The 21,273-nt window shown below is 36.8% G+C and overlaps 2 protein-coding genes across 2 annotated transcripts; one reads left to right on the top strand and one right to left on the bottom strand.

Annotated features, from left to right (window-relative positions):
* Positions 1 to 349: 349 nt before the first annotated feature.
* On the bottom strand, positions 350 to 1,937 carry cfap276 (cilia and flagella associated protein 276). The gene is made up of 5 exons (XM_084389188.1): positions 1,730 to 1,937; positions 1,434 to 1,553; positions 1,165 to 1,280; positions 631 to 743; positions 350 to 550 (listed from the first exon to the last, which is right to left on the bottom strand). Exons 1-5 carry the CDS (start codon positions 1,805 to 1,807, stop codon positions 480 to 482), a joined length of 498 nt encoding a protein of 165 aa, XP_084245314.1. The 5' UTR covers positions 1,808 to 1,937; the 3' UTR covers positions 350 to 479.
* A 334-nt stretch (positions 1,938 to 2,271) lies between these two features.
* elapor1 (endosome-lysosome associated apoptosis and autophagy regulator 1) lies at positions 2,272 to 21,212 on the top strand. The gene is made up of 22 exons (XM_084389187.1): positions 2,272 to 2,508; positions 6,602 to 6,722; positions 7,154 to 7,334; positions 7,607 to 7,754; positions 7,957 to 8,037; positions 8,116 to 8,221; positions 8,341 to 8,490; positions 9,692 to 9,780; positions 10,491 to 10,668; positions 10,850 to 10,978; positions 11,085 to 11,175; positions 11,327 to 11,432; positions 12,055 to 12,192; positions 12,305 to 12,562; positions 14,414 to 14,587; positions 14,686 to 14,836; positions 14,929 to 15,022; positions 15,158 to 15,259; positions 16,409 to 16,535; positions 17,614 to 17,792; positions 20,005 to 20,170; positions 20,333 to 21,212. The coding sequence occupies exons 1-22, from the start codon at positions 2,398 to 2,400 to the stop codon at positions 20,399 to 20,401; spliced, it is 2,949 nt and encodes a 982-aa protein (XP_084245313.1). The 5' UTR covers positions 2,272 to 2,397; the 3' UTR covers positions 20,402 to 21,212.
* Positions 21,213 to 21,273: the final 61 nt, after the last annotated feature.

The raw sequence follows: 21,273 nt of genomic DNA, 5'->3' as shown, positions 1-21,273 counted from the left end.
GTGTGAGAATGAGACCTTTTTTTTTTTTTTTACAAAAAAAAATCTACACCATGATCTTATTTGATCTTATTCGAGTTTTTGCCCTGCTCGGATACAGAGATGATAGTAACCGACTCGGGAGCTTCTGTAGCGATGATCGTGAGGCTTTTTCACTGAGGGCATCCACAGTTGAAACTGTGGTAAGAAATGATGATTCGATCAGATATACTAGAGCAAGCAGGGTGCTGGATTTAGTTCCAATACGCCCTGTTTGTTCACTGAGTATAATGGCGATTCTGATCTCACAATAACAGTCAGTGAGCCTCACGGAGCTGCACCCCAAACGTATTGTATCCATTTGAAGAAGAGACCACACCAGCATGTCTAAGTTTCTTTTATTTTTCGAGCCTTGGTACATGTATGTGGCGGTTCATTAGCTACTTAACCAACTGGAAACACAGGTGGTCATCTTTACTTGTTTAGGTTGTTTTTGTATTGCGCTACGTAGAATAAAAGCCGCCATCATGCTTCCGTGAGTAACCTCGGTTTGTAGAAGCGGTGTGATGAGACTCTAGAGAAAAAAAAAAATCTTGAATAAATGTTTTTTACACGTTATAATCAATTTCTTATGGGTTCAGTATTAATTCTCACCTATGGACCCTTTAATACTGTATATAGAAGCCTTCTGGATGTCGACCCACACTTTTATTCCTTTGTTGTCGGTCTCACAAACGGAGTCTTCTGATTCTCTGTATTTCAGTGTCCTGTGTAAGAAAAGCATTACAATGGCTGAGAGATTCAGACTTGCTAAGCCTTCAAATGAAATAAATGATTTTTCGTGAAATAAATAAATTCGTTTTGTTTTAAAGTAAAAAAAAAAAAGTGTACATACAGGAAACACACACGTGTATGTATATATACAGTAGTAAACATTTGAAGTGGATAAAAAAAAAAGTTGTCCTACGACCAGAACGGGTATTGTTCGAAATTCATGTATAACTGATTAAATGGTTTGATCCACTTAAAATGTTGATTACTGTATGTGTATGTATATGTGTGTAAATATATATGTGTATATACACATATGTATATATGTCGACCCACTCATCATTATTTATATATGTATGTATGTGTGTGTATATATATATATATAGAGAGAGAGAGAGAGAGAGAGAGAAGCCTTACGCATTATCCAATGCAAGAGTTTCCTTCTGCATCATTGTTTGACTTTTGTTTTGAAATAATCCTAGATGATGGTCGTAGGTCGATTTTAGATGAATGTCCAGACTGTCGTTTGGTACCTTGTAACAAAAGTTTTTGCATTTCAAAAACACAGTTGCTTTGAACCAGGACATATTTGCGTTCATTTACTTTAGTTACATACATACATACGTACGTTAATTTAAGTAATAATTCGTCAATTCAAATCCCCCCTCGAGGTTAAATAAACTTACTGTAGCATCATCATAATGAAAGACATTTCGATGAGAACTGGCCTGTGTTGTCGTGTTGTGGAGTCTCCTCCAGGGTTCATCATTTTGTGCGAGATGGGTTGGCTTGTCATATGGCAATTTCTAATTAACGAGATAATAAGTGAGAAGTTGAGAAATGTAAATAAAAGTGTTACTGTTGTAAGTTAGGCCTAACGTTTCAAACGCAGGCAACGTTAACCGAACTAACGTTAACTTATCTTTAACGTTAAACTGATACGGGGCCAGTTTTAAAGTTTGAAGTTAATATTTGTAATTACCTGAATTGCCTTATTCCCTGTGTATGTATAGTCGTTTTCATATCGCGGGAATGGAAACGGATCTCGTTCTTGTGGCATATTCCCACAGTATCCAGATGAGTTTTATGGAATGTAACAGCTCGATGGGTTTAATTTTCTGGGAACTTTGTTGTCCCTCCCACCGTTGCCTAGAAACCAACTGAGCTTTGTTTCTGTTGCACCACCACACACAGCGCGAGGCGTAAATAAATCATAATGCTTACATAATTACAGACAAGCACATTTGGGTGTAAAGTTTTATACTACGTAGTAGGGTGAAATCAGGTTGATTGGGACACTTTTCCAAGTCACCTCAATGGCAAAAAGTGTCCCGATGTGTTTCCCAATTGAAGATCAAAAGAGTCATCTTATTACTTATGCCATTGTCTCTTTGCGCGTTATAAACACAGGGACTAATAAGATTGTGTTCTTTTGTCGTTGAGTCTTAACGAATATCCATCTATTTAGATAGCCTACGGACACGTTTGCTGTTGGGACACCATCCCAGAGAGACTGACCAATAGGAGAGCTGAGCGCGTTACACGCTTAGTATATGCAAACAGTGTCGGGATAAAAGCGCAGCAATATTAACATCACGTCTGTTTTGTCACACGCCTTGCCTGAAGGGAACATATCTTTTGGAAACAGCTATGTTTTTAAGACACGTGCTTTTCGCTGTTCGAACGCAAAGCGTTTCTGTCATATTTTTGCTCCCCTTACTACTTTTAACGGTGACAGCGGAATTACCCAGCTGCAAAGAGGTAAGAGACTAGGCTACTTATTGTGCATTAACAGATTGTCTTGCAACGTAACAATAGTCTTTTAAAAAATAACGCAAAATTATGAGTTTTTTCCTGTATATTTATTATGAATTTGCTGTTTATTTCTGACAGCTGCTAGAACTACATCTACATCATTACTTATTGACTGGCAGACTGTACTGGATGAACTCACATTGACAGAATAACACATTTGTGAGCTAATGCTGTTGCTGATGGAATATTGATCATTATAAACACCAAACATTATCATACAGGACTGGAGGACTAGGCCAGTACTTTCTATATAAATAAACTGTTAGGTCCATAAATAGAAATACACTCAACATAGTTTCTTCCCAGATCAGAAATTGAAAGGCACCTGTTTTGCTCACGTGCCAAGACTCATCTTGTACACACATCATCACGCAGTGAAGCTTGTGTTTCGCATTATGTCACTTTACAAATAAGAAACCATGAAAACATGCAGGAACAAATGGGAAAAAAACTGGCATAGCATTAATCAGTTAAAAAAGCAAATAAGGGACATGAGCTGTATGTTTTCTTAGTTCATAAAAAAAACCTCACATGCATCCGTATCAACTTTCAGGATGCTTGTTTCCTTTCTGATCAGCATATATGTTGAATTTTAAAGACACTTTTGTTGTTGTTGCAGTCCACCTTTATGTTTCCGCTCTCTGTCCTCGGTTTTCTCAAGAAAATAATCATGTTTGAATAAGAGTGAGCATATGGAAATGGGTCGTGTCACACATTTACCTTATCATGTCCAGATAAGCTCGCCCGTTGCCTTAGAGAGCTGTGTGAAAAGGACATCTGCTGTTAGGGTCAGTTGACAAATGGCAGTATTGCTGTTGGTATACAGTACCTGCATTGATATACCTGTCTTTTTCTTTTTGTATTGGCAGTGAAACAAAAGTGTGTGCTATAGACACACAGAACATGGCCAGATGCAGATTTAACTACAACATGACAGAAATCAGGACTTTCAATCTCTTGATTATCTTGTTAATTATAAGTATATATATATGAAGAGTTCAGATGCAAAAGCCTCTAAGTGCCATCTGAAATTTTCTTCTAGAATGATCATTTTTATCAAGCTTGTATATTTAAGTTCAGTAATTTCACTTAAATTACCATAAATAGGTCATTTTCATTGCCATTTAAGTGAAATTACTGAATTTAAATATACGAGCTTGATAAAAATGATCATTCTAGAAGAAAATTTAAGATGGCACTTAGAGGCTTTTGCATCTGAACTCTTCATATTTTAGTATTCAGTCATGAAACTCTTCCGAGCAGCAGATTGGTTAACTTAAAGCCAATCGGTTTGGTCAATCACTCTGTTTACCTAACTAATTTATTTCAGTCCCAAACTGGATCAACTCATTGCAGCACACAACAGGGGTTTTCTTAGCCCTCCACCTTCTCCAGCACCACCTGCCTAGATCTGCTAGGTGGTTTTCCTCGCAGCAGCTTGATTCTATTCACTGTATTCATGTGCATTTTTCATCTGTACCCTCACTCATGCAGCAGAAGCAGCATAGCAGATCTAGTCCGCCAAGCCTACAGCCGGGGACACACTTAACGACTGTGTAATTTGGTACTTACAACTGATTATGACCAAACGCGCAGAGTCGCGTTCAGTCAGTGTTCACACACAGTCTGCGTTTAAAATTTGCTCCAGTCATTGGAAACAGTCTGTAAGTGTGTTCAGTTCTGTCTTAGAATGTTTCAGCTTCAGCTAGTCGTTAAGTGTGTCCCCGGCATAAGCCTATGCACATTCCATGCTTATCAATAAATGCTGTTTATATATATATATATATATATATATATATATATATATATACAGTGCAATGCATAAGTGAATACACCCATGCTAAAGTTGACTAAAAAGAGGAATAAAAAATCATATTTTGGAAATTGAACTTAATGCCTTAATTAAAAAAATTAGGAAAAATCCAACCTTTAAGGACACCAATTTTCTTTGTGAATGAATAATGTATCATAAATAAATGTTCTTCCTTAAAATACATGGTGCATAAGTGAGTACACACCTATGTTAAATTTCTTTTTTTTTTAGGATACAATGCATCCTGATAAAGTTCCCTTGGCCTTTGGAATTAAAATAGCCCCACATCATCACATAGCCTTCACCATACCTAGAGATTGGCATGGAGTACTTTCCATAAGATCATCTCTCAATGCAAATCAAACTAGCTTTTAGGCTAACTGAAATAAAACCATGCCAATCTCTAGGTATGGTGAAGGCTATGTGATGATGTGGGGCTATTTTAATTCCAAAGGCCAAGGGAACTTTATCAGGATGCATAGTATCCTAAAATAAAATAAAATAAAAATACTTAAAAATAAAAATCTGCCTGCCTCTATGGGAATTTAACATAGGGGTGTACTCACTTATGCACCATGTATTTTAAGGAAGAACATTTATTTATTTACGATACATTATTCATTCACAAAGAAAATTGGTGTCCTTAAAGGTTGGATTTTTCCTAATTTTTTAAATTAAGGCATTAAATTCAATTTCCAAAATATGATTTTTTATTCCTCTTTTTAGTCAACTTTAGCATGGGTGTATTCACTTATGCATAGCACTGTATATATATATGTGTGTGTGAGAGAGTGTGTGTTTGTGCTTGAGCAGAAATAACATTATTGTCAAATTTTATTATTATGATTGCAAATATAATTGAAAATGGGCCTTGCCAATGACCTTGTGAAAAATAAATAAAACACAGACAGCAAATGTTTTATGTGGGAGTAAGAGATTAATCAGGTAATCTGACTCCTACAAGACACCATAGAAACAAATGCCACTCCGTTCTGTTGCCTTGGTTTTTTGGTTTCATCATTTATATGGATGTGGAGATTATGATGTGGACTGCTTGTTCAGAACAACTTTTCTTTCTTTCTCCTCACTAAACATAACGTAGCTGAACTAACACAAAGCACATAGGAACCGCTACCACTTGTCACGTTAAGGTTTTGTTAACAATTAATCTGGTTTCATTCCACATGGGTTATTCTGATTTGCTCTGTGAAGTGTCTGCTGTTACCTCAGGTGCCATTTAGTCAGGTTCAATTAGGTTCGTGATTCTTTCCAGCTGCCTGTTCTTTGGGGGAGTTAGCTGTCAACATATACAAACCATTTGTTTCATTTAAACCACACCTTTAAGCATTTAAGTATCTCTTAGTAGATTTTTATGTTAAGTAAAATTAGAATAAATATAAACAAAATGTTTAGAGGTGTTAAAAGTTTATTTACTCAAGATTTTATTTCATCTGCTTCGCCCTCTTCGCACAATGGTGAGTAAATAATAGGCAACCTGTTTAAAGACAGGTTTGTTTAGACAAGGATACGAAGACATCCTTGAAGCTGATCACGGGTGGATCCGCCTACAGTGCAAATATTGATCCGACACAGTATTTTAAAAGGAGATAATGCAGAGGCATATTAATCGCAAGATGTTAGTAACTACAACATCAGAGGGTTGGTTTCCATATTTGTATTATGTCTGTGAAGCACAGTGAAAAGTTTAGCATCTCAGCTAATAATTGTACTGAAAATGACCTAAAAGTACTAGAGACAGACTTTGGAGAATGCTATAATACTGTAATAATGTTGCAGCGTTTGTCTTGTGGCTAGGTTGACTGTTTTGCACATTGTAATGGACTGTGTCTTTTTTTTTTTTGCTGAATCATTGGTACATTTTTTACTAATTCGAACTGAAATCAACATTCCATGTCCACATTTAATTTAAATATTTGTAGAGTAACGGCTTTCTCAAACACTGCATCGGCCTCTTTATCGTTTTATTAGTTTCTTTTTCCTGATAGTAACTGGATGACTGCACAATATAATTTTCTTACATAAATACTTCAGTCATTACTGACTAAGGTTGATGTGGTTGACATCTCTAAAGTTGTCCAAGTGTGCCAACAAATGTATTAACCTTGCAAAATATTGTCACTTTTTTCTATTGTCCTATTTTCAAAACTGAATGACACAGAAAGACATTTTAATTCAGTTGTTATTGTATGTTTCATTATTTTGCAGTCTGATTACCATTTTGAGTACACAGACTGTGACGTTTTGGGCTCTCGATGGAGAGTGGCGATACCCAACAAGCCAGAGACATGCACTGGCCTACCTGATCCAGTCAAAGGCACCCAATGCAGTGAGTCCCTACAATACACGCGTTTTGTTTTCATATTTTACCGGGACTTTCCATAGACATGATTTTTATACTGTACAAACTGTATATTCTATCCCCTTACACTAACCCATACCCCTAAACCTACCCATCACAGAAAACTTTCTGCATTTTTACATTTTCAAAAAAACATCACATAGTATGATTTATAAACTGTTTTCCTCATGGGGACCAAAAATGTCCATAAAAGGACAAGGAATTTGGATATTGCCATCTTTGTGGGGACGTTTTGTACCCATAATGTATAGGGTTTATCAGGCTACACACACACACTAACTACTAGATACAAATCATTAATGATACTGTCTATAACATGCTATGTTACAAGTTGTAGAGTTTTCGAATCTAGAAAGCCATTAAGATACTTTGTGTTGTGGTTTTTTCTATGTTGTCAGCGTTCACCTGTAATGAAGGCGAATTTCTGGACATGAGGACTCAAGAGTGTCAGAAATGCGTCGCAGGGACCTATTCTCTTGGGACGGGTGTTGCCTTCGATGAGTGGGACAGTTTTCCCACTGGCTTTATCAGCCATGGCATCAATATTAACTTTGGAGACACTTACACAAATTGCTCCAAGTGAGTGACTCATATGTATGTAAAATGAGAACTACTGCATTCATAAAATGCAAAAGGTGCTAGTGCTCAAAATTCAAGATCAAGTGGATGGTTGAACCATTCAACATTCACTTAACTGTAATTGCATGCACATAATGTTTAATAGAAAATGTAAAAGTGCTTGACGAGTCAGGACCTTGAGTTATTTGAATTTAAATTAAATTGAAGAACAGACATTTGTAGAAATTTGCTTTTATGGGAACCCATTGCATGTGTCTCTTGCATTTGTATAGCTCAACATGGATCCCGAAAGGTGACTATGTTGCCTCTAACACAGATGAATGCACTTCAACTCTTTCCTATGCTGTGAGTTTGAAGAAGCCTGGATCTGTGTCCTTCCAGTACTTCTATCCAGACAGCAACATATTTTTTGAGTTTTATGTAAGTAGACAAAGAATACACAGCTTTAAAGACATTATGGTCAGTTAAATTGCATATTTATATGTAATATTTAATTAACATAGTAGACAATATAAAGGTAATAAACTGAGTTTTATAATAACCAAATGTGTTTCTGGTGGTATATACCCTAATAATGTTGTCATGCATGATATGGGATATGACAACATAAGTGTGTTAACAGGTTCAGAATGACCAGTGTCAGTCTACAGACTCTCAACGTCGCTGGATGAAGATATCCGAAAGTGATTGGGATTATCATTATGTAAGTATGTGTGTATCTTTTAAGAGAATATGTGGAAGTGTCAGGCCTCATAACCTTTTCTTTTTGCTGTCTATCCAGGTAGAGCTGAGTAGCGGTAACAATGTCTTGTACTGGAAAACAACGGGTTTCACTTTGGCTGCCAACACCGCCAAACCGGTTCTGCTGAAGAACATTAGCATCTTAGGTATTTATCCATCACAATTATTTGTGTACTACTTCAAATAAAGATGGCATGTTGGGAATACTTTTTAAATGCATGAAAAAAACAATTATAAAATAACAATTGACCTTTTTTCTTCTCAGGGGTCTCGTATACATCGGAGTGTTTTCACTGTAAGCCTGGTACCTATAGTGATAAACCAGGGGCTTCCCGCTGCATCCCATGCGCTGCTAATTCATACTCTAATAAGGGAGCCACTGCGTGTCAACCCTGTGAGGCAGACAAATATTCAGGTGCGTCTCAGCATTTTTAAAGCAAAATGACCATGAATGTTAATTCAGGTCGGCCATCAGGGTCAGCAGCTGCTGTTGTTTGTGCTCCATGTCATTCCATCTTCATCTCTGCTCATAGTTTTGTTTTCCATTTGTACTTAGATGTGTATAGCCTATGTGAGGATGTTTTGTGTTAGTGGAATATTTACAGAATATGATCCTGAGGCTTGTCAGCCTGTATTTTATAATTGATAAAATGTTAGCTATTAAAAGGGCTTAATTGTTAAATATTTTGTTGTTAAATGGGCTATATGTAATCATCTTAATGGATTTTTGTATTGCAAATGAGTGAACAGCTTGTAACAAAACTGAAAAGAAGGAAAAAACACGACATTCCCACATTTCCTGACTTCCTAGCCTGTAGACTGGTTTTCACAGGAAAAATCCAAAGGATGTCATGGTTACGCGTGCTCCCGCTACTCTTCCATTCTCAACTATTATAAAAGTGTTATTTTAATTACCTCATCTGTCGGCATGATGCCGGTGAACTGCAGAATGACCAGATGCTTTCTAAACTGCCGCTTTCTCACCCCGTCATTTTTTTGAGGGTTTATTTTGTTATTGAGAGGAAAACGCGCAGCACAGATTTGCATATTCACCTAAACGTCGCTCTCAGCAGCGTGGATGGCGTCTGGATGTTCGCTGCAACGGTATTTCCAACATTTTACTTCTAAGCAAAGAACGAAAAATTATTTCGCAGTCAGTCTCTTCTCTTGTAGGCCTACGCGATGTTTGCACGAGTGCGAGGCTGTGAGCACGAGCAATAAGTTCCTGCCTGCAGTTCACAAACGGCCACCGATGTCGCTAACAAGGGTTTCTAAATTCTAAATATAGCCCCCTTAAACCTATGCTTTAAAGTTTAAACTATCAAATAGCCTTCTGTATAGCTTATAGCTATTTTTTTACAAAGCATTTAATCAAATGTTTTTTTTAATGCCTGGTGTGGTGGTCACCCAAAAAATGCCTTGTGAAGAGTTTTGACCGTTACATCTGCATAGATGTGATGAAGCATTCAAATGTAACCACATGCAAGTAAATGTTAAGTAAATTAAGCAAATGGATTTGCCTACTGTGTTTTATCACTTTATCTAAACGAGTGTGTGTGCGTGTGTTTTTCCTAATGCCACTGGCGTTTTCCTCTCCTGTGTGTGTGTAACTCTAGGGATTAGTTCTGGAACCTGTCTGCAGCGACCGCCCTGCAAAGCGACTGATTACTTCTATACTCACACACCATGTGACTCCAGTGGTCAGGTATCATGCTTTTTTATTTTATTTTATTTTAAGGTTGTGTTCACACTTGTAGTTCAGTTCTCTTGTTTTTTTTGTTTTGTTTTTTGGTCCAGACCAGAAAATGATACTTTTAACCGAACTTAATACAAAAAAACAGCTTTTATGGCATATATACCCAACATCCAAAACAATGCTGTGTGCTAGGCTAAATACGCTTGTTGTATGTGTGTACTGTACATGGTATTTTTACCAGCTGAGAACTCACAAAAAGCTTATGAAATGTGTAAAAGAGTCAAAACAGTGCCAGGAATTCGAAGATCTGCTGCAAGGAGACGGCAGTCCCGACATCTGTACTGAAATGTAATGGCCAACATAGCTATGATGAGAAAAAACAGATAAGCTTTAGCATTCTGTCTTTTTAGGGTCGCATCTTGTGACATCATGCCCTGTTTTTGATTTGTTTAGATGTATTTGGTCTGTGTTGCATTCACATTTCATTCAAACCGCATCAGAGTACCCTTGCGCAGCAGAGTTCAGATGGCAGTGTTCACACTAACAGAACAATCACACTAAATTTTGTTTTAATCTAATCAAAACTAGCATGCGTGAACACACCCTTAATGTCCATTTATACATTAAATCATCTCCATCTGACAACTGACTGTTTGTGTGTGTGTGTGTGTGTGTGTGTGTGTGTGTGTGTGTGTGTGTGTGTGTGTGTGTGTGTTTAGACGCAGCTGATGTATAAATGGATTGAGCCCAAGATCTGCAGTGAGAGTGTGGAGGAGGCAGTGCAGCTCCCGGCCTCAGGGGAGATGGTGGCCTGTACTCCATGCAATCCAGGATTCTTCTCCAGCAACACCTCTACCTGTGAACCCTGCCCACATGGCTTCTATTCAAATGGGACAGGTAGAGAGACACAGCCAACAGGACAGAGAAAAACAAGCATTAAACTAACCTGTGACAGCATATGCATCAGTGTTATATCTCTAGATGACAACACTACATTTGTATGCTTATGTGTATTATTTTAGTGCATCAATAACAGAATTCAGTATTAGAAATCACCAACTGTGTTACATGTGTTCAGAATGTTCTGAGTGTCCCGCTGGAACGGAACCAGTCGTGGGTTTTGAGTATAAATGGTGGAACAAGATGCCCGGCAACATGAGGAGTTCAGTCTTCAGCTCAGAATACAGTAGCACTGAGAGGAGCACAGGTACATTTTGAGTGAGCCACTGACTGGGAGATATAGTTTTTTTTGGGGGACATTTTTTGTTTTGTTTTGCCATAGTTGTTGATGTAAAGGGTTTTTGTTGTATCAGGCTGGGAGGTTGCGGGTGAGTACATCTACACCACACCAAGCGATCAGGACTCTGATTACATGCTGCTGACGCTCACAGTTCCTGGATACAGGTGAGCACACACTGCTCTCATATGTTAACAAACAGTAACTGCATCTTATTAATGATCTCAATATGTTAAATGAAGCATCAGCATTACTAATACCAGAGACATAAAACCTGGGTTAATAATTTAATGTCATTTTGGTCTTTCCTTTTTTCAGCCAGCCTCATTCCCTGACTGAAGACAAAGAGAGAGTCGCGCTTTCCAGAATAACATTTGTGTTTGAAACGAAGTGTACAGCTGATTGTAAACTGTATTTCATGGCTGTGAGTTTGACCATGTTTTGTATTCTAATATATGTGAAATTTACAATTAGAGCTTGAACAACCTTTTATTTTTGTTTTTAACTTTTATATCTAATATCTGTTAGCTTACTTTTCCAGTATACAGATGAGTTTTGTCTTTTATTGTTTAAAATAAAAATGATATAGATAAGTTAGGGGTCAGTAGGATTTTTTAAAATGGTTTTGAAAGAAGTCTCTTATGATAAAAAATAAAAATACAGTAAAAACAGTAATATTGTGAAATACTACTACAATGTATAAACCTTTTTTATTTAAAAATGTCATTTGTTCCTATAATGAATTTTCAGCAGAAACAACATGCTAATTTGGTACTTAAGAATATATTTTTTAATTATTATCAATAAAAATGCTTAATATTTTTGTGGAAACTGAATAGAAGTTCAAAGAACAGCATTTCTTTGAAACAGAAATCTTTTGTAACATTATAAATGTCTTTACTTTCCATTTTTATCAGTTTAATGCATCCTTTGCTGAATAAAACTATTAATTTATTTAAAAATAAACGTATAATATAATCATTATAATATTTTTGCCTTATCTTTCAGAGTTTTAATGTCTAAAATTTGTCTACATCTCTCCTCAGGGGCAGAATGAATGGAATAATATGAATGTGGAGAGTTGGTCAGGCACTACAGGAAAGCAGTCCTACTCTTATCTTATTAAAAGCAACAACACTGTTAGCTTCACCTGGGGTTTTCAGCGCACTGCGGCCTTCAACATGGTGAGATTAAACCGGAATCTTTCACTTTCTGTTTTGTTTTTACCGTTAAGTAACAGAATTTTTAGACTCTAAAAAGCCTTTAATAATCTATGACTGTGTGTCTGTGTTACAGAAAAATGAATACAGCTCTGACCTGGCTAAGATCTACTCAGTTCACCTCACTAACGTGATTGGGGGTGTGGCTTCAGAATGTCGACAGTGTGCTCTGGCTGACTCTGCCTCTGCCTGCGTTCCCTGCCCTCCAGGACACTACATGCTGAACGGCACTGGAGTGTGTAAAAGCTGTCCCTCAAATACCATCATCAGGCCCGAGCAGCCAGTCGGAAAGAAAGCCTGCATACCTTGTGGACCCAATACTTACAGTAATGAAGTAAGCACTCCAAAATGATTAACACTACTTATGATACACACACACACACACACACACACACACACACACACACACACACACACACACACACACACACATATATAGGCCTATACAACAGTTCTTTCTGGTTCTCGAATCTGATTGGCTGAAAGCCATTTCCAGCCGTGCGATATTCCCCCAGTATCGACACAATAACCATTTCACCGTTTGTATCTTGGTTTACGGCGGCTGTCATGGCGGTCAAGCAAATCCACCATATTTTTTACAAATACTACTGTTGTTGTATCACGGAATATAGTTTTAGAGTTTTTTAGGTGAGAATGTAGTTATTTAGACCTCAAATATGTGACTCATATATAAACATAATGCCTATTTTACAATTTGTAACCACTATCCAAAAGGACAAAAAGGGAAGTAAATTGATATAGCTTATTAAAAAATAGCCCTTTGTGACCTCATTGTCGCATGCATAAAGTTATCAAAGAATTGAGCTTAATAGCCTACAGTGCATCAAAGTGGATTAATATTTTGATAAGTAATTTGTCCATTATTGTATTGTGGATACTGGGAATATAGCCTATGTTTTCAATGCACCTTGACCTATAACAATCCGCTGTTGAAACTATTTTGTATAAAATTAATTTACTATGTAGCCTATTTATTTGACTGACCATTCATGGTAGCGCCACCTAAATAATAATTATTTATAACAATATGATATGAATGATTGCCTATTCTACATCGATCAATGCCTTCAATACCAGCGCTATCTCACCACCAATTCGTCTAAATGTCTAAACCCCGGTGATGGTTAGGTTTAGGGGCGGGGCCAAGGGTAGGTCATTTATACAAATTGGGCAACTCGTAAAATATGTACGATTTAGCAAAAAATGGTACAAATTCGTACGAGTGAGGTCGTATGAATTCGTACGAATTAGCCACCTCGTAAAATTCGTACGAATTGCCGTGAGATCGGGTTGTCAGTACCCTTTATTTATTGCAATATATTTATTAATTTCCCCAAAAATTTATTGTAAACTGTGCAGTTTATTAACCACAGATCCTAGACTTAAATTCTCAGTATTTTATTTAATTTTTACAGTTTTTATTAACTCATTAGCTTTTTGAATCAATAATGGTTTACTGACGCCTGTTAACTGACAACAGTCCCGCCTACTGGCCAGAACAGGTACTGTTCATCATCTGGCTATAAATGAATGCCTGATACATAAAATGGGGGGGGGGGGAGTTAAAACTGCAGTGAGCTGAAGGAACAGGGGCCACTCACACAGAATGGAAAATACCACATGGTCTTAAACGTTTTAAAACTACTTTTGTTTAGATAAATAAATTGTTGTTACAAAATAGTTTTGTATAAATGAATTAAATATTTAGTAGGTAAACAGTTTAAAAATAAGTTTAATACCTTTAAAAATATGTCCTATGGCTTTTTTTGTGAATTTTTGGTATTGAAATTGGTATCAAGAATTGTGCATTTCTATGTAGGGTTGCAGGCCTTGTATACTGTATATCCATTAATATATAATTTCTGATTTAGATACGGTAATATTTTGCTGCTTATATAAAAGTCCTAGTCATATTGAATAATTTCTGTCATACAATGAAAATCTCTATCACTCATGCAATTCTTCAAAATTATTATAAAAATAATATATCATAATTAATTTCTTATTTTTTAATAATAATTCAATTTAATTATTATATTTTATGATTATATATGCATATTTTTATTAACTTTCCTTATGATGATATTTGCAGCTTGTGCACTTTCCAAATATTTTATATATCCATCCAGTTCTTGTTACATACGTTTGTTTTCTTTGTCCACAGGGCCGTTCTGCGTGCATGAGTGACTGTACATTAGCACTGCATCCTAAAGGAGAGACCTTGCATTATGATTTATCTCCGCTGGCAAACGCCACAGGCTTCCAGAGCAGCCCACGCTTCACCAGTAAAGGGCTGCAATATATCCACCATTTCAGTGTGGCACTGTGTGGAACAGAAGTAAGAGAATAAATTAGACCAGATGAAGTTTTAAACTGTGAAGTCTGAGTAGTAAAAGCTCAGAATCACACAATAAAGTGTGTCTGTCTCTTATCTAGAACAGGGTTCTTGCATCCTGTGTGGATAATGTCACTGAAAGCAAGAGGGATGTAAAAGGCTACATCTGTCAGTCCACTGTAGTGCCTTCTGAGATCAGGGGTCAGAGCGTTGTGTCCTCTCAGCCCTTCAGTATTGGAGACACTTTAATTGGTGAGTGCTACCGCTGCTTTTAAATCGCTATCAAATGAACCCATCCCAGCTGGACATAGGGATTCATCAGATGCTAAATGTTTTATACACAGGAGTGAGCACTGACCACAAATTTGATGACATCTCGTCATTGGACGGCGACTTTCCTGTTGAATCAGAGCTGCCGGATGTCATATTCTACTACAGGTGAGTACTTGCTTTCAGTGATATATTCTAAATGCTTTTATTGTGTTTACAAACTCTGAACTCAACTCAGTATCTCAGTGATTTTCTTCAGATTGACCTGTAATGTTATGTTCTTCTCATTAATGGTGTCAACAGATCTAGAGAAACTACGCAAGCATGTAAAAATGGAAGATCAACCTCCATTAGGCTTCGATGTGATCCCACTGTAACACTGAAAGACCATGTTTCCCTACCAAGGTACAAAACGAAAATGTTTACTTTTGGGTAGGGCTGCACGTTTGATCAATATAAAACAGAAATCGTGATTATGGTTTAGTGTGATTATCAAATCACAAAGGCTGTAATTTAATTACATAAATATATATGCTGCGTGTTTCAGAGTGAAGTGTGCGACTGTGTTCTTGTACACATGAGCAGCTCATAATCCAGTGGTTTTAGTGCCTCAGAGCGACTTGAACTCATCTCTGCATGTCTTTTGAGTTTGCCTCGCTTATTACGTACATTTGGGAATGCAATATGAGGCAACCATCTTCTAAAACTTGTAATGAGAAGAATTTTTTAAACCGGCTGTTGTCAACAAAAGAGAAGCTTTAAGCTCCCTGTGGTATTCTGCTAAAATAAAAGCTTGATGGTGTCACATCTAGTTAATTTTTGTTCAAGGGACTTTTATTTTGAATTTCATTTCACTCAATGGTTCCTGAGTTCTTAGTTTCTGTGTTTAGTACATGTTTTCTTGGTTGTCATGGTTTCTAATATGATTTTCATTTCTTTCTGTAGTTACCGATTATGTTCTAGTTTAGTTCTTCACTATCCTGTGTATAAATACTCCTTAGATTCTTTTACAAAGCTCTCACTTTTTAGTTTACATGGTGGACTATTCTTGTTCTCTTCATCGTCTTCTTGTTTAATTATAATAAAGACTGCTGCACATAGATCCTCACCTCTACTCTAAACATTACTGATGGTTAAAAGTTTGAAGATTTAGAAATTAAGACAGCCAAAAATATAAAAATATTGTATTTTTACAGTTCTACTGTAAATAAAAATTACTGGAAATATTATAATAATATTTCTTAATTATTATAATAATATTTGTATTTAGTCATAATAATCATCATCATCATCATCTATAATGAAAACTTGGACTAAATTGTGCAGCCTTGCAAACAAGCAAAGTTTGCAAATTTTTTTATTAGAATTTTCCCCTATATTTGGGACTGTTCCAAAGAAAAAATTAAGACCAATAAAGACATTGATTTGAAAGTGTGAATATTGTATGAGTTTGGACTGAAACTTTAACAAGCTTTGTGTATGTAATCCAACTCGGAAACAACAGAGGATGGAGGAATATCACTCTTTATTGCTTGCTTTCTGTCTTTTGTGTAGTAAGTGCTCAGAGGGCACCTGTGACGGCTGCTCCTTCCATTTCCTGTGGCGTTCCCAGCATGCCTGTCCTCTCTGCTCTGAGAGAAACTATAAGGAGATAGTGAGTGCTTGTATCCAAGGAATTCAGGTACATGTCAACTTACATCATGATACAGTAACTGAATTAAAAATAAATAATTCCCCCACTCTGAAATGGACCATTTATTGTAGAACAGGGGTTCCCAATTCCAGTCATCACGCCAGTCATATGTCTCTCTTATCTGACATGCTCAGGGGTGGGTTCCATTCAACCGTATGTGCGCTGCGAAGTGGACTTAAAAGGGTATTTCGCCATCTTAAGATCCTAATCAGAAGCAGGTGTCATGGGTGTAAATTGCGTGAGATGCGACAGTTACAAGTCAACTATCATGATGACAGGTTAAATAAGATAAAACGAAATATTAGTTTAGGGTTAGTTTAGGGTTAGTTCACCCAAAAATGAAAATTCTGTCAGTAATTACTCACCCTCAAGTCTTACTAGTGAACTAACCCTTTAATATAACCATATTACATTAATTTCCTATTAAACATCGCAACATTTATCCATCAGTTTTGGGCTCTGGGCCTTAAATTCGATTAAGTAAAATTTTAAATTAATGAATATTTATATGGATGTATTATACACATGCATATTAAAGTATGGTAATTTATATTAATTTAGAGGATTTTTAAGGTTTGATGCCATAATAAAAATAATATAATGTGCATGACATAAGTTTCGTCTGTGTTTGATGACGTTGCAGGGTGTTCTGAATGAATGCATTTTGTTAAGTGAAGTGAACTTCAACAGATATCCCATGCTTAGGGAGTAGGGAGCAGTGAACACTGCGTAGGGTAAGTTGGCTTGCACGATTTATGTTTCTTTCCCCAGAAATTCCCGTAAGGGAACATAGTGAGCATTGATGCTCCCTGGTTCTCACAGTGCATTGTGGGATTTTTTTAGGGAGCCAACTTTCAGGTTACTGGAAGGATTTTGCGATGGAGACAGCACTTAAAATGGTGACTGCCTGATCAGTGCCCTGACTACTGAACTAGGGAGCAGATTGAGATGCACACATACAAACTGCAGAGCGGAGAGGCACAGGGACTGGAATTGGGAACCCCTGTTGTAGTACAATCCTATATATTTTGACTTAATGTTGCTAAAATGTGTTTGTGTTTGTCAGAGGACTACCTATGTGTGGCAGCAACCTCTGAGGTGCACAGGCGGGGTGTCGCTGCCGTCTCAGCAGATTAGTGCCTGTGTGACACTGGACTTCTGGCTGAAATTTGGCGTCTCCATTGGAACTGCGGCTGCCGTATTGCTCATTACACTTATCTGCTACTTCTGGAAAAGGACACGCAAGTGAGAGTCCATTACTGAACAATGAACATGATATGTAGTTTATTATCTTTCAGAAAACTGATGCATTTCATAAAGTCTTGCAGATATGCATATAAACATGGTGTGAAACATCTATTTAGGGATGCACAGAAATCTTGCCTAAAAATTATAACAAAAACTGTTACTTTAGCATCCAGTAACAGAAAGTGGAAAATTAAGCAGCGTACATGTGAAATTAACTACGTTTAATTGAATCTAATGAAAATTTAAATGAAGATGGATGATGTATTGATGGAAAAGAGTCTACAAAGTATTGACTCTAAGTCACCATGAAATCATGTATCGCAGTATTTATTATAAAGGATTTATCTGTGCACAATGCACATCATTATTATTTTTTTTAATTCATGTTCCCTCATAATCTTTAACCAAAATAACAAAATTCCCTTCCCTCTTGCAACATCATCTCTTGGTTTCACAGACAAAAATGCATGTTGAGCTGTTTTAACTGAAAGCAACTTGCACTGATATGTCACTGCCATTGTTTTGTCTCAAGATGCACACCAGTAATGTTTTTTCTAAGGCAAGATTATAAAAGGCCAAATCCTGGCTTAATCGAAGCCCTGTCTGTGAAACCAGGCCTATGTCTTCTATGATGACATGTTTACTTACCACAATAATCTAACCATCCAATCAAGTCATGGCCTTCATTTTTTTCTTGTTTGAGAAGCCATTTCACTTGCATATACAGTTGTAATCAAAATTATTCAACCCCCACTGCAGGTTTATTGGCAAAATTTACAGACGTTCAGCTGTTTTCAATGAACAAATCAAGAAAAAGTCATTGAAATAGCTCAACACAACAAATGTTTCAAGTGGTTTCCACAGATCAACTGAAAATGCAACATTTAATGACTTCTGCAGTCTCAAAATGATTCAACCCCCGAATAGAATCCCTCACAACAGCACACATCTGCAAAGCAGGTGATGTCTCAAGCACACCTGATGGAACTAATCAAGGGCTTCATTAGTTCACCAGGTGAGCTTGTTCTAGAACACATGAAATATCTGAACTGGCTAGGTTTGTTGAGTGTCACATTTGACTGCATGTTAGAAATATGGCCAAGTCAAAAGAATGGTCCAAAAAGTTAAGAGAAGATATCATCTCCCTTCACAAACAAGGAACAGGATACAAAAAATATTCCTAGAGACACCGCTGGAAGCATAGTTCGCTAGTTCAAAGTTAAAGGAACAGTGGTTACACTACCTGGATGGGGCAGAAAAAGGAAGCTTTCAATGACTGCAACCAGATTTCTGACAAGGCAGATTCAGAAAAACCTGATGCGTTTAGAACGTGCCTTACTGTGCAAGCTGAAACCTCAAGCTTGCACAGTAAGGCACGTTCTAAACACATGCGGTTTCCCTGCCATAACTCCAAGACATACGAGAAATGTCGGCTCCAATTTGCTCAAAATCATATAAATAAGCCACATAAGTTTTGAGATTCCGTTCTTTGGAGCGACGTAATAAAACTGGAACTTTCTGGCCCTATGGATCAGCGGTGGCCATCACAGTCACCTGACTTGAATCCCATAGAAAATCTCCGGTGGGATTTGAAGATGGTTGCATCACGTAGACCCAAGAATATAACTGAACCGGAGGCCATTGCTCTTGAGGAATGGGCTAAGATTCCTCAGAAACGCTGCCAGAAGCTGGTATCTGGTTATACATCTCGTTTGCAGCCGGTCATAACTGCAAAAGGGTGTTCTACTAAGTACTAAAGATGCTTGCCATGAAGGGGTGGAATAATTTTGAAACTGAGGAAGTCATTAAGGTGAGGACACCACTTGAAACTTTTGTTGTGTTGAGCTATTTCAATTTCTTTTGTTTGATTTGTTCATTGCAAACAGCTGAACGCCTGTAAATGTTGCCAATAAACCTGATTTGCAGTGGGGGATGAATAATTTCGATTACAACTGTACATAACAATCGGGAAGAAAAGAATATTGCAACTTCCGTTTTATGTCGACTTTAAAATAAAATAAAGCCTAGCTTTTATTCTAGTAATGCCAACTTATTAAGGAAGATATATATTATAATATAATAACATTTGTGTAGTTATTCCAAGCAAAAGCAATATATATATATTGAAACCCAGTGTTTTGATCAAGAATTCATGATCTATCCACATGAATAGATAAGCTGTATCAGAGTATTCATGCCCTCTCTTTAGGCTGCAGTATAAGTACTCTAAGCTAATGATGACTGCAGGAGATAAGGAGTGTGAACTTCCAGCTGCAGATAGCTGTGCCATCATGGAGGGAGAAGATGCAGAGGATGACCTCATCTATCTCTCAAAAAAATCTTTCTTCACCAAAATCAAGTCATATTCCAGAGAGGTGAGGAGGTCACAAGACAGACTTCATTTTTCTATGTACCACAACCTCTATAGATCTTCTTGATGACACTCAAGAATGTCATGTTCTAATGTTACATTGATATTTAATAGTGTTAACAGACAGATATAGACATTTTCTTGATAAAATTATGTTCTTTTACAGAGAACGTCAGATGGCTTTGATTCTGTTCCTCTTAAATCATCAGCTGCCCAGGAGATGGAGATGAACTAGAACTTCTCAGACGCAGGGAAAGCCAGCAGGAAATGTTTGGCCTGTCATGTGACATCCTTGACACTATAGTGGACATTATAACATCAAGGGATCAGTCTGAGGGAAGCAAATGACTCAAAAACAAGTCTGCCTTATTCAAGAGCACCCTTATCAACCTGTTTGTTTCTCCTAGATTCAGCAAATCCAGTCTACATGCCGACTGAAGACAAAACTGGCATGAGAAGGTTTTTTTTTAATGTGAGCTTGGTTGTTTTTGTTATTTGCCTATAGGCCTACACAAATTTTAAACTAAACACAAATGTTTGTGAAAGATAATGGTGGAAAATCCACATTACATTTGTTACATGCCATTACATGTACGTGCCATTTTGGGTTACACTTTAAGTGTTACAGTGTAATTATAGCCTACATTTAACTATGTTGCCTATAGGGTTAGGAATAAGGATTGGTTTAGGGTTAGTTGCATGTATTACTATAGTAACTACATGTAACATGTAACAAGGACACTGTAAAATAAAGTGTTACCCCATCCTATTTTATATCAGATATGATCTTTTTCTTTTCTTTTAGGTCAGTGATATGTTGTTTTCATGAATTTGAGAGCTAAACCTGCCGTACAAGTGCTTGCAATTGAATTTTTCTATTTGTAAATCACTCGAATGTTTTGGCATAACAGTTACTAGAATTTATGTTGTGTGAAAAAAAAAGTGTTCTTATTTTTAACATCGTTGTTTGTATTTTAGGAAATGTCATAAGTCTGTGATGTTTTTTTATTGTATTATTATTAAAAAGAATAGCCCACTTGATATTGAAAAGCTGCTGTGTCTATTGTTTATTAAATCTTAAGATTAACTACACCAAAACTACAAAAA

The sequence above is a fragment of the Rutilus rutilus genome (assembly GCF_951802725.1).
Source record: "Rutilus rutilus genome assembly, chromosome: 19".
Lineage (NCBI taxonomy): Eukaryota > Metazoa > Chordata > Actinopteri > Cypriniformes > Leuciscidae > Rutilus > Rutilus rutilus.
The sequence above is the reverse complement of the archived record's forward strand: the minus strand, read 5'-3'. Positions and strand labels throughout refer to the sequence as shown.

Coding starts and splice junctions, on each gene's coding strand:
- cfap276 (XM_084389188.1), bottom strand. CDS start 1,807: ATGCCACAAGAACGAGATCCGTTTCCATTCCCGCGATATGAAAACGAC. Junction 1,281..1,433: donor TTCATTATGATGATGCTACA/GTAAGTTTATTT, acceptor TTTTGTTACAAG/GTACCAAACGACAGTCTGGA. Junction 551..630: donor CAGTATTAAAGGGTCCATAG/GTGAGAATTAAT, acceptor TTTTTTCTCTAG/AGTCTCATCACACCGCTTCT.
- elapor1 (XM_084389187.1), top strand. CDS start 2,398: ATGTTTTTAAGACACGTGCTTTTCGCTGTTCGAACGCAAAGCGTTTCT. Junction 2,509..6,601: donor AATTACCCAGCTGCAAAGAG/GTAAGAGACTAG, acceptor ATTATTTTGCAG/TCTGATTACCATTTTGAGTA. Junction 15,260..16,408: donor GACCATGTTTCCCTACCAAG/GTACAAAACGAA, acceptor TCTTTTGTGTAG/TAAGTGCTCAGAGGGCACCT.